At 41.8% G+C, this 15,483-nt stretch overlaps 1 protein-coding gene across 1 annotated transcript in view; it reads right to left on the bottom strand.

Moving 5' to 3' along the window:
• Window positions 1-15,483, bottom strand: part of LOC134355154 (zinc finger protein GLIS1) — a 380,709-nt gene that overhangs the window by 19,296 nt on the left and 345,930 nt on the right. The window contains exon 8 of the mRNA XM_063064929.1: window positions 3,747-3,925. Coding sequence (XP_062920999.1) covers window positions 3,747-3,925 — 179 coding nt within the window. The remainder of the gene's footprint in view (window positions 1-3,746; window positions 3,926-15,483) is intronic.

Genomic DNA, 15,483 nt, shown 5'->3' with positions numbered 1-15,483 from the left:
GAACTGAAGTAAGAGCACAGGAGGAGAGGATTATTCTTAATTTTATTTTAACTTGAAAATGAAGATGTTAAGACTACAAGACCATCAGACATAGGAGCAGAATTGTCATTCAGCCCATCGTGTCTGCTCCACCATCTCATCATAGCCGATCAATTTCCATCTCAACCCCATTCCCTTGCCTTCTCCCTTTCACATGCCAGACTTATCAAGAACCTATCAACCCGCACCTTAAATACACCCAATGACCTGGCATCCCCAGCCATCTGTGACAATGAATTCCTCAGAAACACCATCCTCCGACTAAAGAAATTCCTCCTTATTTCCATTTTAAATGGACATCCCTCTATTCTGAGGCTGGTCCTAGACTCCTCCACTATAGGAAAGGTCCACTCCAAATCCACTCTATCTAGGCCTTTCAACATTAGATTAGATTCAACTTTATTGTCATTGTGCCGAGTACAGATACAAAGCCAAAGAAATGCATTTAGCATCTGACCAGAAATGCAAAGAATAGTGTTATTTACATCTGATAGCTTCCAATAAGATACCCCTCATTTTTCTAAATTCCAGCAAGTACAGGCCCAGAACCATCAATTGCTCCTCATACGATAACCCTTCCATTCCTAGACTCATTCTCATGAACATAATCTGAACCCTCTCCAATGTCAGCATATCCTTTCTTAAATAAGCGCCCAAAACAGCTCACAATACTCCCAACTGAGACCTCACCAGTACTTTCTAAAGCCTCAGCATTACATTCTTGCCTTTATATTCTAGTCCTCTCAAAATGAATGTTGACGTTGCATTTTCCTTCCTCATTACCGACCCAACCTGCAAATTACCCTTTAGGGTATCCTGCACCAGGACTCCCAAGTCCCTTTGCACTTTCGATTTTTGAATTTTCTCATTTAGAAAATAGTATGTGCTTTAATTCCTTCTACCAAAGTACATGATCATACAATTCCCAAAACTGTATTCCATCTGCCACTTTTTTGCCCATTCTCCTAATCTGTCCTTCGACAGCCACTCTGCTTCCTCAACATTAGCGGCTCCTCCATCTATCTTTATATCATCCACAACCTTGGCCACAAAGCTATCAATTCTGTCATCCAAATCATTGAGACACAACATACAAAGAAGTAGTCCCAATACCGACTCCCGTGGAGCACTACTAGTCTTCAGCAGCCAATCAGAAAAGGCTGCCTTTATTCCCTCTCTTTGCCTCCTGCGAATCAGCCAATGCTCCATCCGTGCTGGTACCTTTCCCGTAATTCCAAAGGCTCTTATCTTGTTAAGCAGCCTCATGTGCAGCACCTTGTCAAAGGCCTTCTGCAAATCCAAGTACACAACATCCACTGATTCTCCTTTGTCTAACCTGCTTGTTATTTCCTCAAATAATTCCAACAGATTTGTCAGGAAAGATAGTCCCTTAAGGAAATCAAGCTGACTTTGGTCCATTTTATCATGTGCTTCCGGGTACACCAAAACCATATCCTCAACAATTGGCTCCAACATCTTCCTTACCACTGGGGTTCTTTCTTCTGCCTCTCTCCCTTCTTAAAGAGTAGAGTGACATTCGCAATTTTCCATTCCGCCAGAACCATGCCAGATCTATTGACTCTTGAAAAATCATTACTAATGACTCCACAATCTCTTCAGCCATTACTTTCAGAACCCTGGGGTGTTTACTATCTGGATCCAGATGACTTATCTACCTTCAGAAACTTCAGTTTTCCAAGGATCATCTCCCAAGTAATAGCAACTGCACTCACTTCAGCCCCGATACTCTCGAACTTCTGGCATACTGCTAGTGTCTTCCACATTGAAGACGGATGCAAAATACTTATTCACTTTATCTGTCATTTCTTTGTACCCCATTACTAACTTTCCAGCATCATTTTCCAGTGATCCAATATCTACTCTCACCTCTCTTTTATTCTTTATATAATCTGAAAAAAGGTTTTGGTATCTCCTTTGATACAATTGGCTAGCTTACCTTTATTATTTCCTTTTTTCCGCCTTATGGCTTTTTATTTGCATTCTGTTCTTTTTTAAAAGTTTCCCAATCCTCTAATTCCCCACTAATTTTTGCTCCATTGTATGCCCTCTCTTTTGCATCTGACTTTAGCTTCCCCCTCTCTAATTGCAGGGTGAATGCTATCATATTATGATCACTTCCTCCTTAGCGTTCTTTTACCTTTAGCTCCCCAATCAAATCCTGCTTTTTTTATACAACACCCAAGCAAAATAGCTGATCCCCTACTGGGATCAACCAATGCCATCCCAAAGATATTCTACAAATTATCTCTCTTGTGGTCCAGCACCAACCTGATTTTCCCAACCTACCTGCATATTTCAATCTCCACAGCTATCAAAACATTGTCCTTTTGACATGCCTTTTCTATCTCCCATCGTAATTTGTAGCCCACATTCTGGCTACTGTTCAGAGGCCTGTATATAACTCTATCATGGTCTATTTACCCTTGCAGTTTTTTAACTCTTCCCACAAAGATTCCATGTAATCTCTAAGGATATGATTTCATTTTTGTTAACAACAGTCTCACCACCCCTTCTCTTTTCCTGCCTGTCCTTTTGGTACAATATGCATCCTTGGGTTGCATTCAAATATAACACCTTCATTTCTGTATTCATCACCCTTTTCGATTGTCTCCCTTTTATACTACAACTCATCCCACTGACTGCAATTTTGCCCTATCATCTGCCTGTCCTTCCTAGCAAGTCTCACTACATATTGTCTCTGCTTGTAAATGTTTAATGGGCTTCATGCATGCCTTGTCTCTTACTGGTAAATAGTATGCTAGTCAGATTAACTAACAATTGGGAATCCAGGCTCACTTTATGCCTGCAAACATCTTGGGCTAAAGCATGGTCACCAAGATCTAGCACAGCCTTCCAAGGACATGCCCAAAACAACGGCAGTTCTACTGGACCATCATTGCCTTTGACCGTTATTGCCAGTGGTCAAAGTTTTGTCTGTGTTTCTGGACCTAACAAACTCTTCCCTCATTCTCCTGTGGATACTACCTTCTGGTACAATATCACAGGCATTAACAACATCTAGACTTCATTTAGGTTAGCACTGTCAATGTGTGATTGGAGAGTGTCAGCAGGCTTTTTGACTGAGGACCACAGCACAGCGTGCTGATCCTATCCTGAATTTCCATGACAAATGGTGCAACTCTGCTTGATTTTTCTCAAGGATAATGGTCAGAACTAATTGTAGCACTGCCAAAATAGCTGAGCACAAATTGGGGATTCAGTTTAGAACCTTCTTTGCCTTTCTGGAATTTGTAAAGAAAACAGTGTTCAGTCATAGTGCAGTTCTCCCATAGAAAACATGAGACCTGGAGCAACACCAGAGTGGAAAAAAAAAAGTCTCCTCTTACCAAACCTGTCAAAAATCTATAGCAACTAATTAAGACGGTGATCAGTGAGAAATATTGTATCAAAACTGAGCAACATCTGGGCCAATATCACACCGTATTGCTGTTCTCATCTGGAACATCACCAGATCCAGTAATTTTTAAACATATAAATAACTGAATTAATATAACTTTTATTATTTGTGAACATTAAAATGTCTGCCAGAAAAAAGAAACTTCTTAAAAACGGTATTCAAGATCATTTTAATTTACTTCACAGAAGTTACATTTATTACTTATAATGGCACATTTTCATATTTTATGCTTAAACAGTATTCTCCCAAAGTAAATACTTCAAAGTACCTGCTTGAATGGGTTGCATCGGTTGACTTTGAAAAACTGGGTAGGATTTATGGTGCCCTGTGTTGAGTTGATTGCTTGATGGTTGAGGTGAGTGAGAACCATGTTTCTGTAGCAATGCTGGAGCTAGCATTTTCCGTGGACTGGCTAGAGAAGAGAAAGGAAGAACAACAGATCCATCCCTGCAAGGAAATATTTCCTTTTTAGCAATCCAATAGAGCACATACCTAAAATGCAAGTAATTGGCTCCATTCTCCCAAAACTTTACCAACAGCATAGAATCTTGCTTTTTGTAAATTCAGGACTCACCAGACACTCATCACATGCTTGATTTGCAGTGCACCTCATTTTCCAATATATTGTTTTAGGAGAAGGCGACTGAAACAACTTAACAGACATGGTGCACTTTATTTATGTAAACTTAGTAAAACAAAAACCTTTAATCAATTTCAAACACATTGCTTACTTGTAAAAACTCCATGGTAGCATGGCCTGCTTTGCAATATTTAAAGCAGACTTTAAGTTTGATGGTAGGAAAAAACATTTCACATGCAGCCATCATCTAAGGTACTGTTAGTTTTCCCCCATGTTCTCTTTCTTGATGAAATCCTCATAATTCTTAGACCTATTTGTTCTGCAGTTTTACCAGAAGCAGCTGTGGTACAAAAAGACACTTGTGATGGCAACAGATGGTTTGAAGACTAGAGGTGAGGGGGATCCATTTATAAAGAGTTATTACCAAACACTGGTTTCAGGTGCACAAGGATATGGTGACAGAAAACAGAAACCCCTCATCTCGAACACTCAACATAACCATGCCTCATTTTTCTTAACTTTCCATCAGTTGCAACTTTTCCAGAGCTTGGATCTTTACTTTGGGTGACATAAAGTTATGCAACATAGAAACAAGCCCTTTAGCTCACCGAGTTCACATCAACCACCGATCTACATTAATCCTATATTACTTTCATTTAAATCTCCCCATATACCAATTAATTCTAACTCCACATATACCAATTACTTCTAACTCCACACCCAAGATTTTATCACCCAATTAATCAGAGGCAGCTTAAAGTGGCCAGTTAACCTGCCAATTTAGAATAGGGAAAGGCAGAGGAAACCCACTCAGTTGGAGGTGCGAGGCAGAACAAGTCCAACAGCTCTGCCAATGTACAGCCCTGGCATAACATTTACCTGGGTTAAATACAAATAAAAGGAACACTGGCATTGGTACAGAACTTATACAGCTTTTTTTTTCCAGCACTGGGACTGAGGTTAGCAGGAAAACCTCTTCTCCAAAGATCTGCATGGGTGTTTGAACTATCAAAATGAACATACTGACCTGAATGGAGCTGGCTGTGGCTAATGACTCCAAAGGGAACTGTTGGGATACAGCCCAGATTTACACAGAAATACTGCTGAATGACAGATGCCAGGGCATTTGCCACTCTACCCTACTGGTGAGCTTCCAGTAGTGTCCAGCACAGAAGTCCAGCTAGGCTGGGATTCCCCAACATTATGTTGTGGGTTCTGCCATACAGTCCTATGCCATCATTCTAGTCTAGCAGAGAAGAGAGATGGCTGAATCGTATGTTTGAGAAATGGTATAGGAGCTGTAATTTCAGTATTTTTAATTGAAACAGTGCTTTAATTTTTATTTAAAGTAAATTTAATAGTTTTTTAATGTCTTCAAAATGAAGCCAGTTTAATTTTTCCCTCCAGTGCCTAGAGGTTGACCTTTCTTCATTGTTTCTGCTGTCTTCTTTTAAATTCTGCCTCATTCAGATTATGAAATGGCTAGTCACTTGTGATAATGAAACAATTTACGGTAATAAATCATCAGCGTGAACTATTACACAAAGAGACATGTAGGGGATTATTTCTTCCCATGCTCTTGATTACATTGATCTCAAGCTTTTCTACCATTTTACAGACAGTCAGTATTTCACAACTCTCCAACCGATCCATTTTTCAAAGTTAGGACATTTTGATATTTTGGCTTAGTGAGAGATCCTTTCCAGCATGAATAGAATACCTTAACTCTACGAAAAATAGAGCAGAACATCACTACAGCAGTGAGCCCATAATTGCTGTTCAGCATATGATAAAAGGATAATTGGGTTACCCGAAGAAATCGGCAGTAGCAAAACATTGCACGCGTAACGGCCATAGGATTGACTTCGATGGCACAAAACTACTGCACCATGCCAATGGCTTTTGGGGACCACCTGGTGAAGGAAGCCATTGAAATAAAACTAGAGGAAAAGAATTTTAACGAAGACAGGTCTTGTTCTAAGTAAGAACTGGAATTCAATTGTAAACAAGTTGGGACAGTGGAAACCTGATTTGATGAGGACTAACCAATCAAGAGGGACGTACGACAGGGAGATATATATATATATATATATATATATATATATATATACTGACAGACTAGACATGCCTAGGCAGAGTTTGTCAATGAAATGTTGGTTAAAACCGACACCTATACCCAGCTGGAAGCCTGAAAAAAGTTTATTTATTCATTCATAATTGGTCTCCGCTTGATAGATATTTATCCGCTCCACAAGAAATGAATCTTGTAGAGGGAGATAATTGGAGGGGAATCAATGGCTATTCTTTGCTAAATGACCTTGTTATAAGTTTGGAAGCACCTTGTGGTCCACACTCATTTTGAAGAAAATTATGTGGCAGTATCAAAGACTGGATTTAACATCAATGATTCCCAACCATTTTGTGATGTTGCACAAAATACTTTGGTTTCCAGGTACAGAAGCAGAAAAAACTCAGTGACTCTATCTCAGGTATTGCACTGTTGGGGAGCTATTATGTTTTTTCACTCCATGGTGCAGAGCACAGAGATTAATTAGGTTTATTGAGTTGTCTATGCTGTCCAATGGGAATATATGTTTAAACTTGAAGCAAATATTAAGGTTTTTGCGGGTCAGTTTTGGGTAAAGAGATAAATAGATAGATAGATAGATAGATACACTTTATAAATCCCGAGGGAAATTTGGTTTCGTTACAGACGCGCCAACTAAGAATAGAGCATAAATATAGCAATACAAAAAACCCCAACAATCAAACAACAAAATGCAAAACTATGTCAGATGGAAAATAAGTCCAGGACCAGTCTATTGGCTCAGGGTGCCTGACCCTCCACGGGAGGAGCTGCACGTTCGATGGCCACAGGCAGGAACGACCTCCCGTGCCGCCAAGTGTTGTATCATGGTGGAATGTGGCCGAGGTCCAACAGTAAGAAGTTCAATATTCAGTCTGCAAACACGTTCCTCGATCGTAATATACCCCGGATTGCACCATCCGTTGTTAGCCAGATCAGTAAGCACCCCAATCCTTCACGCCGCTTACCACTCTCGGTGCACTTCCGGTCAGGCGGAACGGTATTACTCACTGAACTCCTCTTCTCCAAAAGTCTCTGTTGTCTCAACCCGGTCCTCTTTCCTCGGCTTTGTGATCCCCCTCTGTGCGTTTTCCTCCGGATTTCAGCAGGGGTGTCTGCCACTCTGTTCACTAAGCCGACCGGAATTTGCTGGTCTGTGGAATACACAATGCGACCTTGCTTCTGTCCCACATGTCAGGATGTAACCATTTCCAGCGCTAAAGGAAACCCAAATAAAACTCTCTCTAACAGCATATTAGAGAGGGTGCAGCTTCGACATGTTACCGTGAGAAAAAAATACAAAAAATAATGTAAATTAAAAGTAAGAAGAAGTAAGTAAAATAATAGATCGGAACGGCTGTACCAGGCTGCATGCACGACCAGAATCACATTAACTGTATTGCATTGGACCAAGCTCCCAGTCAGCGTCAAGGCATGGACTCTTCCTACATTTACCTGGCTCATATTCAGACCATGAGTCCAGATGGCATACTGCAGAAGGCACTGCTGAAAATCCCTCTGATAGGCAAATCTATGGGTGAAGCTTTGTAGAAATAATTTAAAACATAACTTTTTCTCCAAAACTACAGCCCTAAATTTTAATCAGCATAGGATTTGAAAGGTGTTTTCCTCATTCTTGTGCTGGGGAATCCCAACAAGGCTGAGTTCTACGTTTTTGCTATCAGAGACAGGGCATCTATGCTGCCAGTCTCAGACTTTTGTGATTCAAAGCACACGAAGGACTCATGGCCAATCAAATAGCTTAGTGCAAAATTCCATTTGCAACCACCAGAAAAACTTGCAAGCTCAATAGTATTGTGTCTGCTGTGGAGACCTTCAGGTTTCTGGGTGTCACAATCTCCCAGGACTTGAAGTGGACACCCAATGTGGACACTTTTATCAAAAAGGCTCAGCAGAGGTTGTATTTCCTACGTCAACTCAGGAAGTACAACCTGCCTCAGGAGCTGCTGATTCAATTCTATTCAGGAATAATCCAGTCCGTTCTTTGTTCGTCCATCACTGTCTGGTTTGGATCAACTACCAAACAAGACAAGAATAGACTCCAAAGAACCATCAGGGCTGTGGAAAGGATTATTGGTGTGAAGCTGCCCTCGATCCAGGACTTATATGCATCTAGAGTCAGGAAGTGAGCAAGCAGCATCACTGTAGACCCATCACACCCCGGACATCACCCGTTCCAACTCCTTCCTTCTGGTAGGCGCTTTAGATCACTATATGTCAGGACAAATAGGTACAAGAACAGTTTCTTTCCGTATGCCATCGGTCTTATGAACACTTGAATTTTAGTCTATTATAAACCAAGTCCACCTGTACATACACAGGTATACCTCACTGTATATAGTTCACGATTATTTGCACTATTGTTTTGTTTGCTTTTTGATTCTGTACAGCGAGAGCTCAGGGAAACTGGCATCAAATTCCCTGTTATGTGTCCACATACTTGGCGATAATAAAGGATTCTGATTCTGATCCTGACTCTGAGATACGATCCTTTCTAACTGGTAAAACAGATTCCCAACAAAACCTGGCCTTGCGTAGAAGCTCTGCAATCTCCCTCATGCCGAATGTACTGGTAATGTTTCCATTACCACAGCCGATGTAGTTACTTCTGTTTTAGTTAACTTTCTTTTCTAAGCAATGTTTACACTCAATAGCCACATTATTAGGTACACCTCAACACTTGTTTGTTAATGCAAATACATAAACAACCAAGAGGTCCAGTCTTTAGAGTTTACAGAAAATTGTGAAAAAAGAACAAAAAACACCTGGTGAGCAGCAGCTCTGTGGGTGAAAATGCCTTGTTAATGAGAGAAGTCAGGGTAGAATGTCAGACTGGTTCAAGCTGACAGGGAGGCGACAGTAACTCAGATGAACACGCATTACAACGGAGGTGTGCAGAAGAACATGTCTGAAGGCACAACATATCGAATCTGGAAGTGGATGGGCTACAGCAGCAGAAGACCATAATCATACACTCAGTGGCCACTTTATTAGGTACAGGAGGAACCTAATAAAGTGGCCACTGAGTGCATTTCCATTTCAATAGATCTTAAAATGTCTGACATTCAGAGACATTTAAAATCTGTTAAATTGCATTTACACCTCTAAATGCTAACAACAGTAGGGGCAGCGCTCTGATGTCTCTCAAAGTTTTCAGTGAATTTTCAGGGCAGGTCTTCCTTGCTGCACTGACAGAAGTCCTAATGCCAACCAGACCATGTAGTAAGCTTGGGATGCTTTGGTCCAGTGTGATAAGCACTTTGGATTCATACCAGGTAAACATGTGGGATGATTCCACGTGTGGGTTTGGCTCAGCAAGGCTTGGCTCTGTGTGAATTGAAAACATCTAACATTTGCTAAACATTTTGTCCTAATTCTATCATTAACTTCCCAGAAACTGCATTCAGGTTCTAACCTCCACATGAATTTGCAAAGGTAGAATATTTGATCATTATTTCAGAATGAAACTTGTCATAGAAAATAATGTTCCTTGTTACATAATGCTTGTAGAAGCACCTTGAGATATTTCACAGTGTTACAGTGAGCATTAAGTAAATGAAAGCTGTTTTTGATTTCCAAGACAGCAATCCAGAATGCTTACAATGGAGCAAGTTTAAACTCTACCCATACATTTGGCAGAGATCGGCGGTCCTAAGTTTGACTATGACTCTCATGTTGGCTTGGCTAACTTCAACATGAAATTCAATAGGAACACTGATATGTATCAGCAAGCTTGGGGGAGAGTACAATCAGCCAAGGATTTTGTGGGCAAACATGCCAACTGTGATGCCAATCTATGGTAATTCCATTAGCCTGCATTAGACCTGCATCTCTCCACTGCTATTCAATCCAAATACTCGGCCAGATACCTTGTAAATATTGTCTCCTGGAAGTCTCCAGAATCAAATTGTTCAAAGATGCTATCAAAATTCATCCAGTGAGCTATTGAACAGTGTCTATCCATATCTGAAATGCTTAAAAACATATGAACATAACAAATGAATTACAAGTGGGAAGCATCCCTTCATCCCATCGTGCCTGATCCACTATTCAACAAGGTCATGGCTGATTTTTCCATTCAGGACACCTTCCTGCATGAATCCCCTTTACCTTGAATCTGCTTACATCCAAAAACAAAATCAAACTTTGTCTTAAAGGTACTCAGCTATAAAAGCCAGTACATCTCCTTAGGGCAGAGAATTTCAAAGAATTTCTCGTGCCTGACCTAAATGTCCAAACCCTTATTGCAAGGCTGCTACGTCAGAAAGTTTGGAAGGACAAACTCCAATGCAGAGTACAAAGTAAATGGCAGGATACTTGGTAGTGTGGAGGAGCAGAGGGATCTGGGGGTACATGTCCACAGATCCCTGAAAGTTGCCTCACAGGTAGGTAGGGTAGTTAAGAAAGCTTATGGGGTGTTAGCTTTCAAAAGTCAAGGGATAGAGTTTAAGAGTCGTGATGTAATGATGCAGCTCTATAAAACTCTGGTTAGGCCACACTTGGAGTATTGTGTCTAGTTCTGGTCGCCTCACTATGGAAAGGGTACAGAGGATGCTGCCTGGTTTAGAGAGTATGGATTATGATCAGAGATTAAAGGAGCTAGGGCTTTACTCTTTAGAGAGAAGGATGATGAGAGAAGACGTGATAGAGGTATACAAGATATTAAGAGGAATAGATAGAGTGGATAGCCAGCGCCTCTTCCCCAGGGCACCACTGCTCAATACAAGAGGACATGGCTTTAAGGTAAGGGGTGGGAAGTTCAAGGGGGATATTAGAGGAAGGTTTTTTACTCAGAGAGTGGTTGGTACGTGGAATGCACTGCCTGAGTCAGTGGTGGAGGCAGATACATTAGTGAAATTTAAGAGACTACTAGACAGGTATATGGAGGAATTTAAGGTAGGGAATTATATGGGAGGCAGGGTTTGAGGGTCGGCACAACGTTGTGGGCCGAAGGTCCTGTACTGGGCTGTACTGTTCTATGTTCTATGTTTATAAGGGTATAAGAATTTAACTTCAGGCAACATGTAGACAAATCTGAGAAGACGGTTGGCGAGTACAGGACTGAAAGCATTATATTTGAATGCACACAGCATATTAAAACAAAGTAGATGAGCTTATAGCAGTTAGAAATTAGCAGGTGCAATGTCATGGGCATCACAGAGTCATGGATAGAAGATCACAGCTGGGAGCTAAATGTCCAGAAACACACATTCTCTCAAAAAGAAAGGCACGTGGGCAGAGGGGACAGGGTGGCTCAGTTGATTAAAAAAACCATCAAATCCTAAGCAAGAAGTGACGTAGGATGAGATGTAGAATCTTTGTGGGTAGAGTTAAGAAACTGCAAGGTAAAAAGACGTGATAAGACATGAGAGAATAGGACCAATCAAGTGTGACAGTGGAAAAGTGTGTACGGAACCGGAGGAGATGGCAGAGGTAATTAATGAATACTTTGCTTCAGTATTCACTCCGGAAAAGGGCTGTAGGGATGACTTGCAGCGGACTGAAAAGCTTGAGCATGTAGATATTAAGGAAGAGGATGTGCTGGAGTTTTTGAAAAGCATCAAATTGGATAAGTCACCAGGACCGGACAGGATGTACCCCAGGCTACTGTGGGAAGCGAGGGAGGAGATTGTTGAGCCTCTGGCGATGATCTTTGCATCATCAATGAGGAAGGGAGAGGTTCCAGAGGATTGGAGGGTTGCGGATGTTGTTCCCTTATCCAATAAAGGGAGTAGGGATAGCCCAGAAAATTATAGATCAGTGAATTTTACTTCAGTGGTTGGTAAGTTGAAGGAGAAGATCCTGTGAGACAAGATTTATGAACATTTGGAGAGGCATAATATGATTAGGAATAGTCAGCATGGCTTTGTCAAAGGCAGCTTGTGCCTTATGAGCCTGATTGAATTTTTTGAGGATGTGACTAAACACATTGACGAAGGTAGAGCCGTAGATGTAGTGTATATAGATTTTAGCAAGGCATTTGATAAAGTACCCTATGCAAGGCTTACTGAGAAAGTTAAGGAGGCATGGGATCCAAGGGGAAATTGCTTTGTGGATCCAGAACTGGTTTGCCCACAGAAGGCAAAGAGTGGTTGTAGACGAGTCATATTCTGCATAGAGGTCGGTGACCAGTAGAGTGTCTCAGGGATCTGTTCTGGGACCCTTACTTTTTGTGATTTTTTTTAAATGACCTGGATGAGGAAGTGGAGGGATTGGTTAGTAAATTTGCTGATGACACAAAGATTGGGGGTGTTGTGGATAGTCTGGAGGGCTGTCAGAGGTTGCAGCAGGACATTGATGGGATGCAAAACTGGCTGAGAAGTGGCAGATGGAGTTCAACACAGATAAGTATGAGGTGGTTCATTTTGGTAGGTCAAATATAATGGCAGAATATAGCATTAATGGTAAGATCTTGGCAGTGTGGAGGATCAGTGGGATCTTGGGGTCCGAGTCCATAGGACACTCAAAGCTGCTACGCAGGTTGACTCTGTGGTTAAGAAGGCATACAGTGCATTGGCCTTCATAAATCGTGGGATTGAGTTTAAGAGCCCAGAGGTAATTTTGCAGCTATATAGGACCCTGGTCAGACCCCACTAGGAGTACTGTGCTCAATTCTGGTCGCCTCACTACAGGAAGGACGTGAAAGCCATAGAAAGTGTGCAGAGGAGATTTACAAGGATGTTACCTGGATTGGGGAGCATGCCTTATGAGAATAGGTTGAGTGAACTTGGCCTTTTCTCTTCGGAGTGACGGAGGATGAGAGGTGAGCTGATAGAGCTGTACACAATAGTGAGAGGCATTAATCATGTGGATAGTCAGAGGCTTTTTTACAGGGTTGAAATGGCTAGCACGAGAGGGTACAGTTTTAAGGTGCTTGGAAGTAGGTACAGAGGAGATGTCGGGGTAAGTTTTTTTATGCAGAGAGTGGAGAGTGCAAGGAATGGGCTGCCGGCAGCGGCGGTGGAGGCGGAAGTGATAGGGTCCTTCAAGAGCCTGCTGGATGGATACATGGAGCTTAGAAAAATAGACGGCTATGGGTAAGCCTAGGTAGTTCTAAGGTAAGGACATGTTCGGCACCGCTTTGTGGGCCGAAGGGCCTGTATTGTGCTGTAGGTTTTCTATGTTTCTAAAAAGATGCTGTTTGGAGTTACATACAAGCCATCTAATAGTAGCCAGGATATGGGGTACAAAGAAGACAGAAAAGACATGTAAGAAAGGCAATGTTATGGTGATCATGGAGAAATTCAATATGCAGGTAGACTGGAAAAATCAGGTTGACACTGGATCCCAAGAGAAGGATTTGTAGAATGCCGGTGAGATGGCATTTTAGACCAGCTCGTAGACGAGCCCACTCGGGAAAAAGGCAATTCTAGATTTAGTGTTTTGTAATGAACTAGGTTTGATTAGGGAGATTAAAGGAGCCCTTAGGAGATGGTGATAATAATATGATAGAATTTATCCTGCAGTTTGAGAGGGAGAGGATAAAAATCAGATGTACTGGAAATACTGTTGTGTAAAGATAATTACAGAGGCAGGAGACAGGAGCTAGCCAAGGTTGATTGGAAAGAGACTCTAGATGGGATGAATGGCACAGCAGCAATGGCAGATGCTTCTGAGATTATTTCGGAAGGTGCAGGATCATTTTGGAGTACTGTGTGCAGTTTTTGCCCTCATATCTAAGGAAGAATCTGCTGGTGTTGATGAATCCAGAGGCTATTTACGAGAATAATGCTGGGGATGAAAGGGTTCATTGAAACGAGAGGAGCATTTAACGGCTCTGGGCTTGTATCTACTGGAGTTTATAAGGATGAGAAGGCTCTCGTTGAAACCTACCAAATATTGAAAGGCCTATACAGAGTGGAGATGGAGAGCAAGTTTCCAATAGTGGGAGAGTCTAGGACTAGACGGCACAGCCTCAGAATAAAAGGATGCCACTTTAGAACAGAGATAGTTGGATGCATCAGCAAGGGAGATGAGGTTGAATACAAGGCTACGGTAGGAAACTTTGTCACATGGTGTGAGCAGAATTATCTGCAGCTTGATGTGAAAAAGACTAAGAAGCTGGTGGTAAACCTGAGGAGAGTTAAGGTACGGGTGACCCCTGTTTCCATCCAGGGGGTCAGTGTGGACATGGTGGATGATTACAAATACCTGGGGATACGAATTGACAATGAACTGGACTGGTCAAAGAACACTGAGGCTGTCTACAAGAAGGGTCAGAGCCGTCTCTATTTCCTGAGGAGACTGAGGTCCTTTAACATCTGCCGGACGATGTTGAGGATGTTCTACGAGTCTGTGGTGGCCAGTGCTATCATGTTTGCTGTGGTGTGCTGGGGCAGCAGGCTGAGGGTAGCAGACACCAACAGAATCAACAAACTCATTCGTAAGGCCAGTGATGTTGTGGTGACGGAACTGGACTCTCTCACGGTGGTGTCTGAAAAGAGGATGCTGTCTAAGTTGCATGCCATCTTGGTTAATGTCTCCCATCCACTATATAATGTACTGGTTGGGCACAGGAGTACATTCAGCCAGAGACTCATTCCACCGAGATGCAACACTGAGCGTCATAGGAAGTCATTCCTGCCTGTGGCCATCAAACTTTACAACTCCTCCCTTGGAGGGTCAGACACCCTGAGCCAATAGGCTGGTCCTGGACTTATTTCCTGGCATAATTTACATATTACTATTCAACTATTTATGGTTTTATTACTATTTATTATTTATGGTGCAACTGTAACGAAAACCATTTTCCCCCAGGATCAATAAAGTATGACTATGACTATGACTATGAGATAAGTAAGTATTTCTGTAGCCAATAGGTGGTGGTGATGCTGCAGGATTAATTGCCACAGACAGCTGTGGAGGTCAAGTAAACTGGAGGTTGATAGGCTGTTGACTAGCCAAGATGTCAAAGGTTACAATGACAGGATAGGAGAATGGGGTTGAGAGGGAATAATAAACCAGCCATTATCGAATGGCAGAGCAGACTCAATGGTATGAATGACGTAATTTTGTTCCTATGTCCTATGATTCTAGACACCCCTGCCAAGGCAAATAACAACTTCATCTTTCATTTATCAATCGTGTGACCACACTTGGAGTATCGTGTGCAGTTTTGGGTTCCTTATTTTAGAAAGGATATACAGACATTGGAGAGGGTTCAGAGAAGATTCACAAGAAAGATTCCAGGAATGAAAGAGTTACCATATAAGGAACGTCTGGCAGCTCTTGGGGTGTATTCCCTGGACTTCAGGAGAATGAAGGGGGATTTCATAGAAACATTCTGAAACAGGTTAGATAAGGGAGAAGATGGCGGCG

The sequence above is a fragment of the Mobula hypostoma genome, chromosome 12 (genome assembly GCF_963921235.1).
Source record: "Mobula hypostoma chromosome 12, sMobHyp1.1, whole genome shotgun sequence".
Lineage (NCBI taxonomy): Eukaryota > Metazoa > Chordata > Chondrichthyes > Myliobatiformes > Myliobatidae > Mobula > Mobula hypostoma.
The sequence above is the reverse complement of the archived record's forward strand: the minus strand, read 5'-3'. Positions and strand labels throughout refer to the sequence as shown.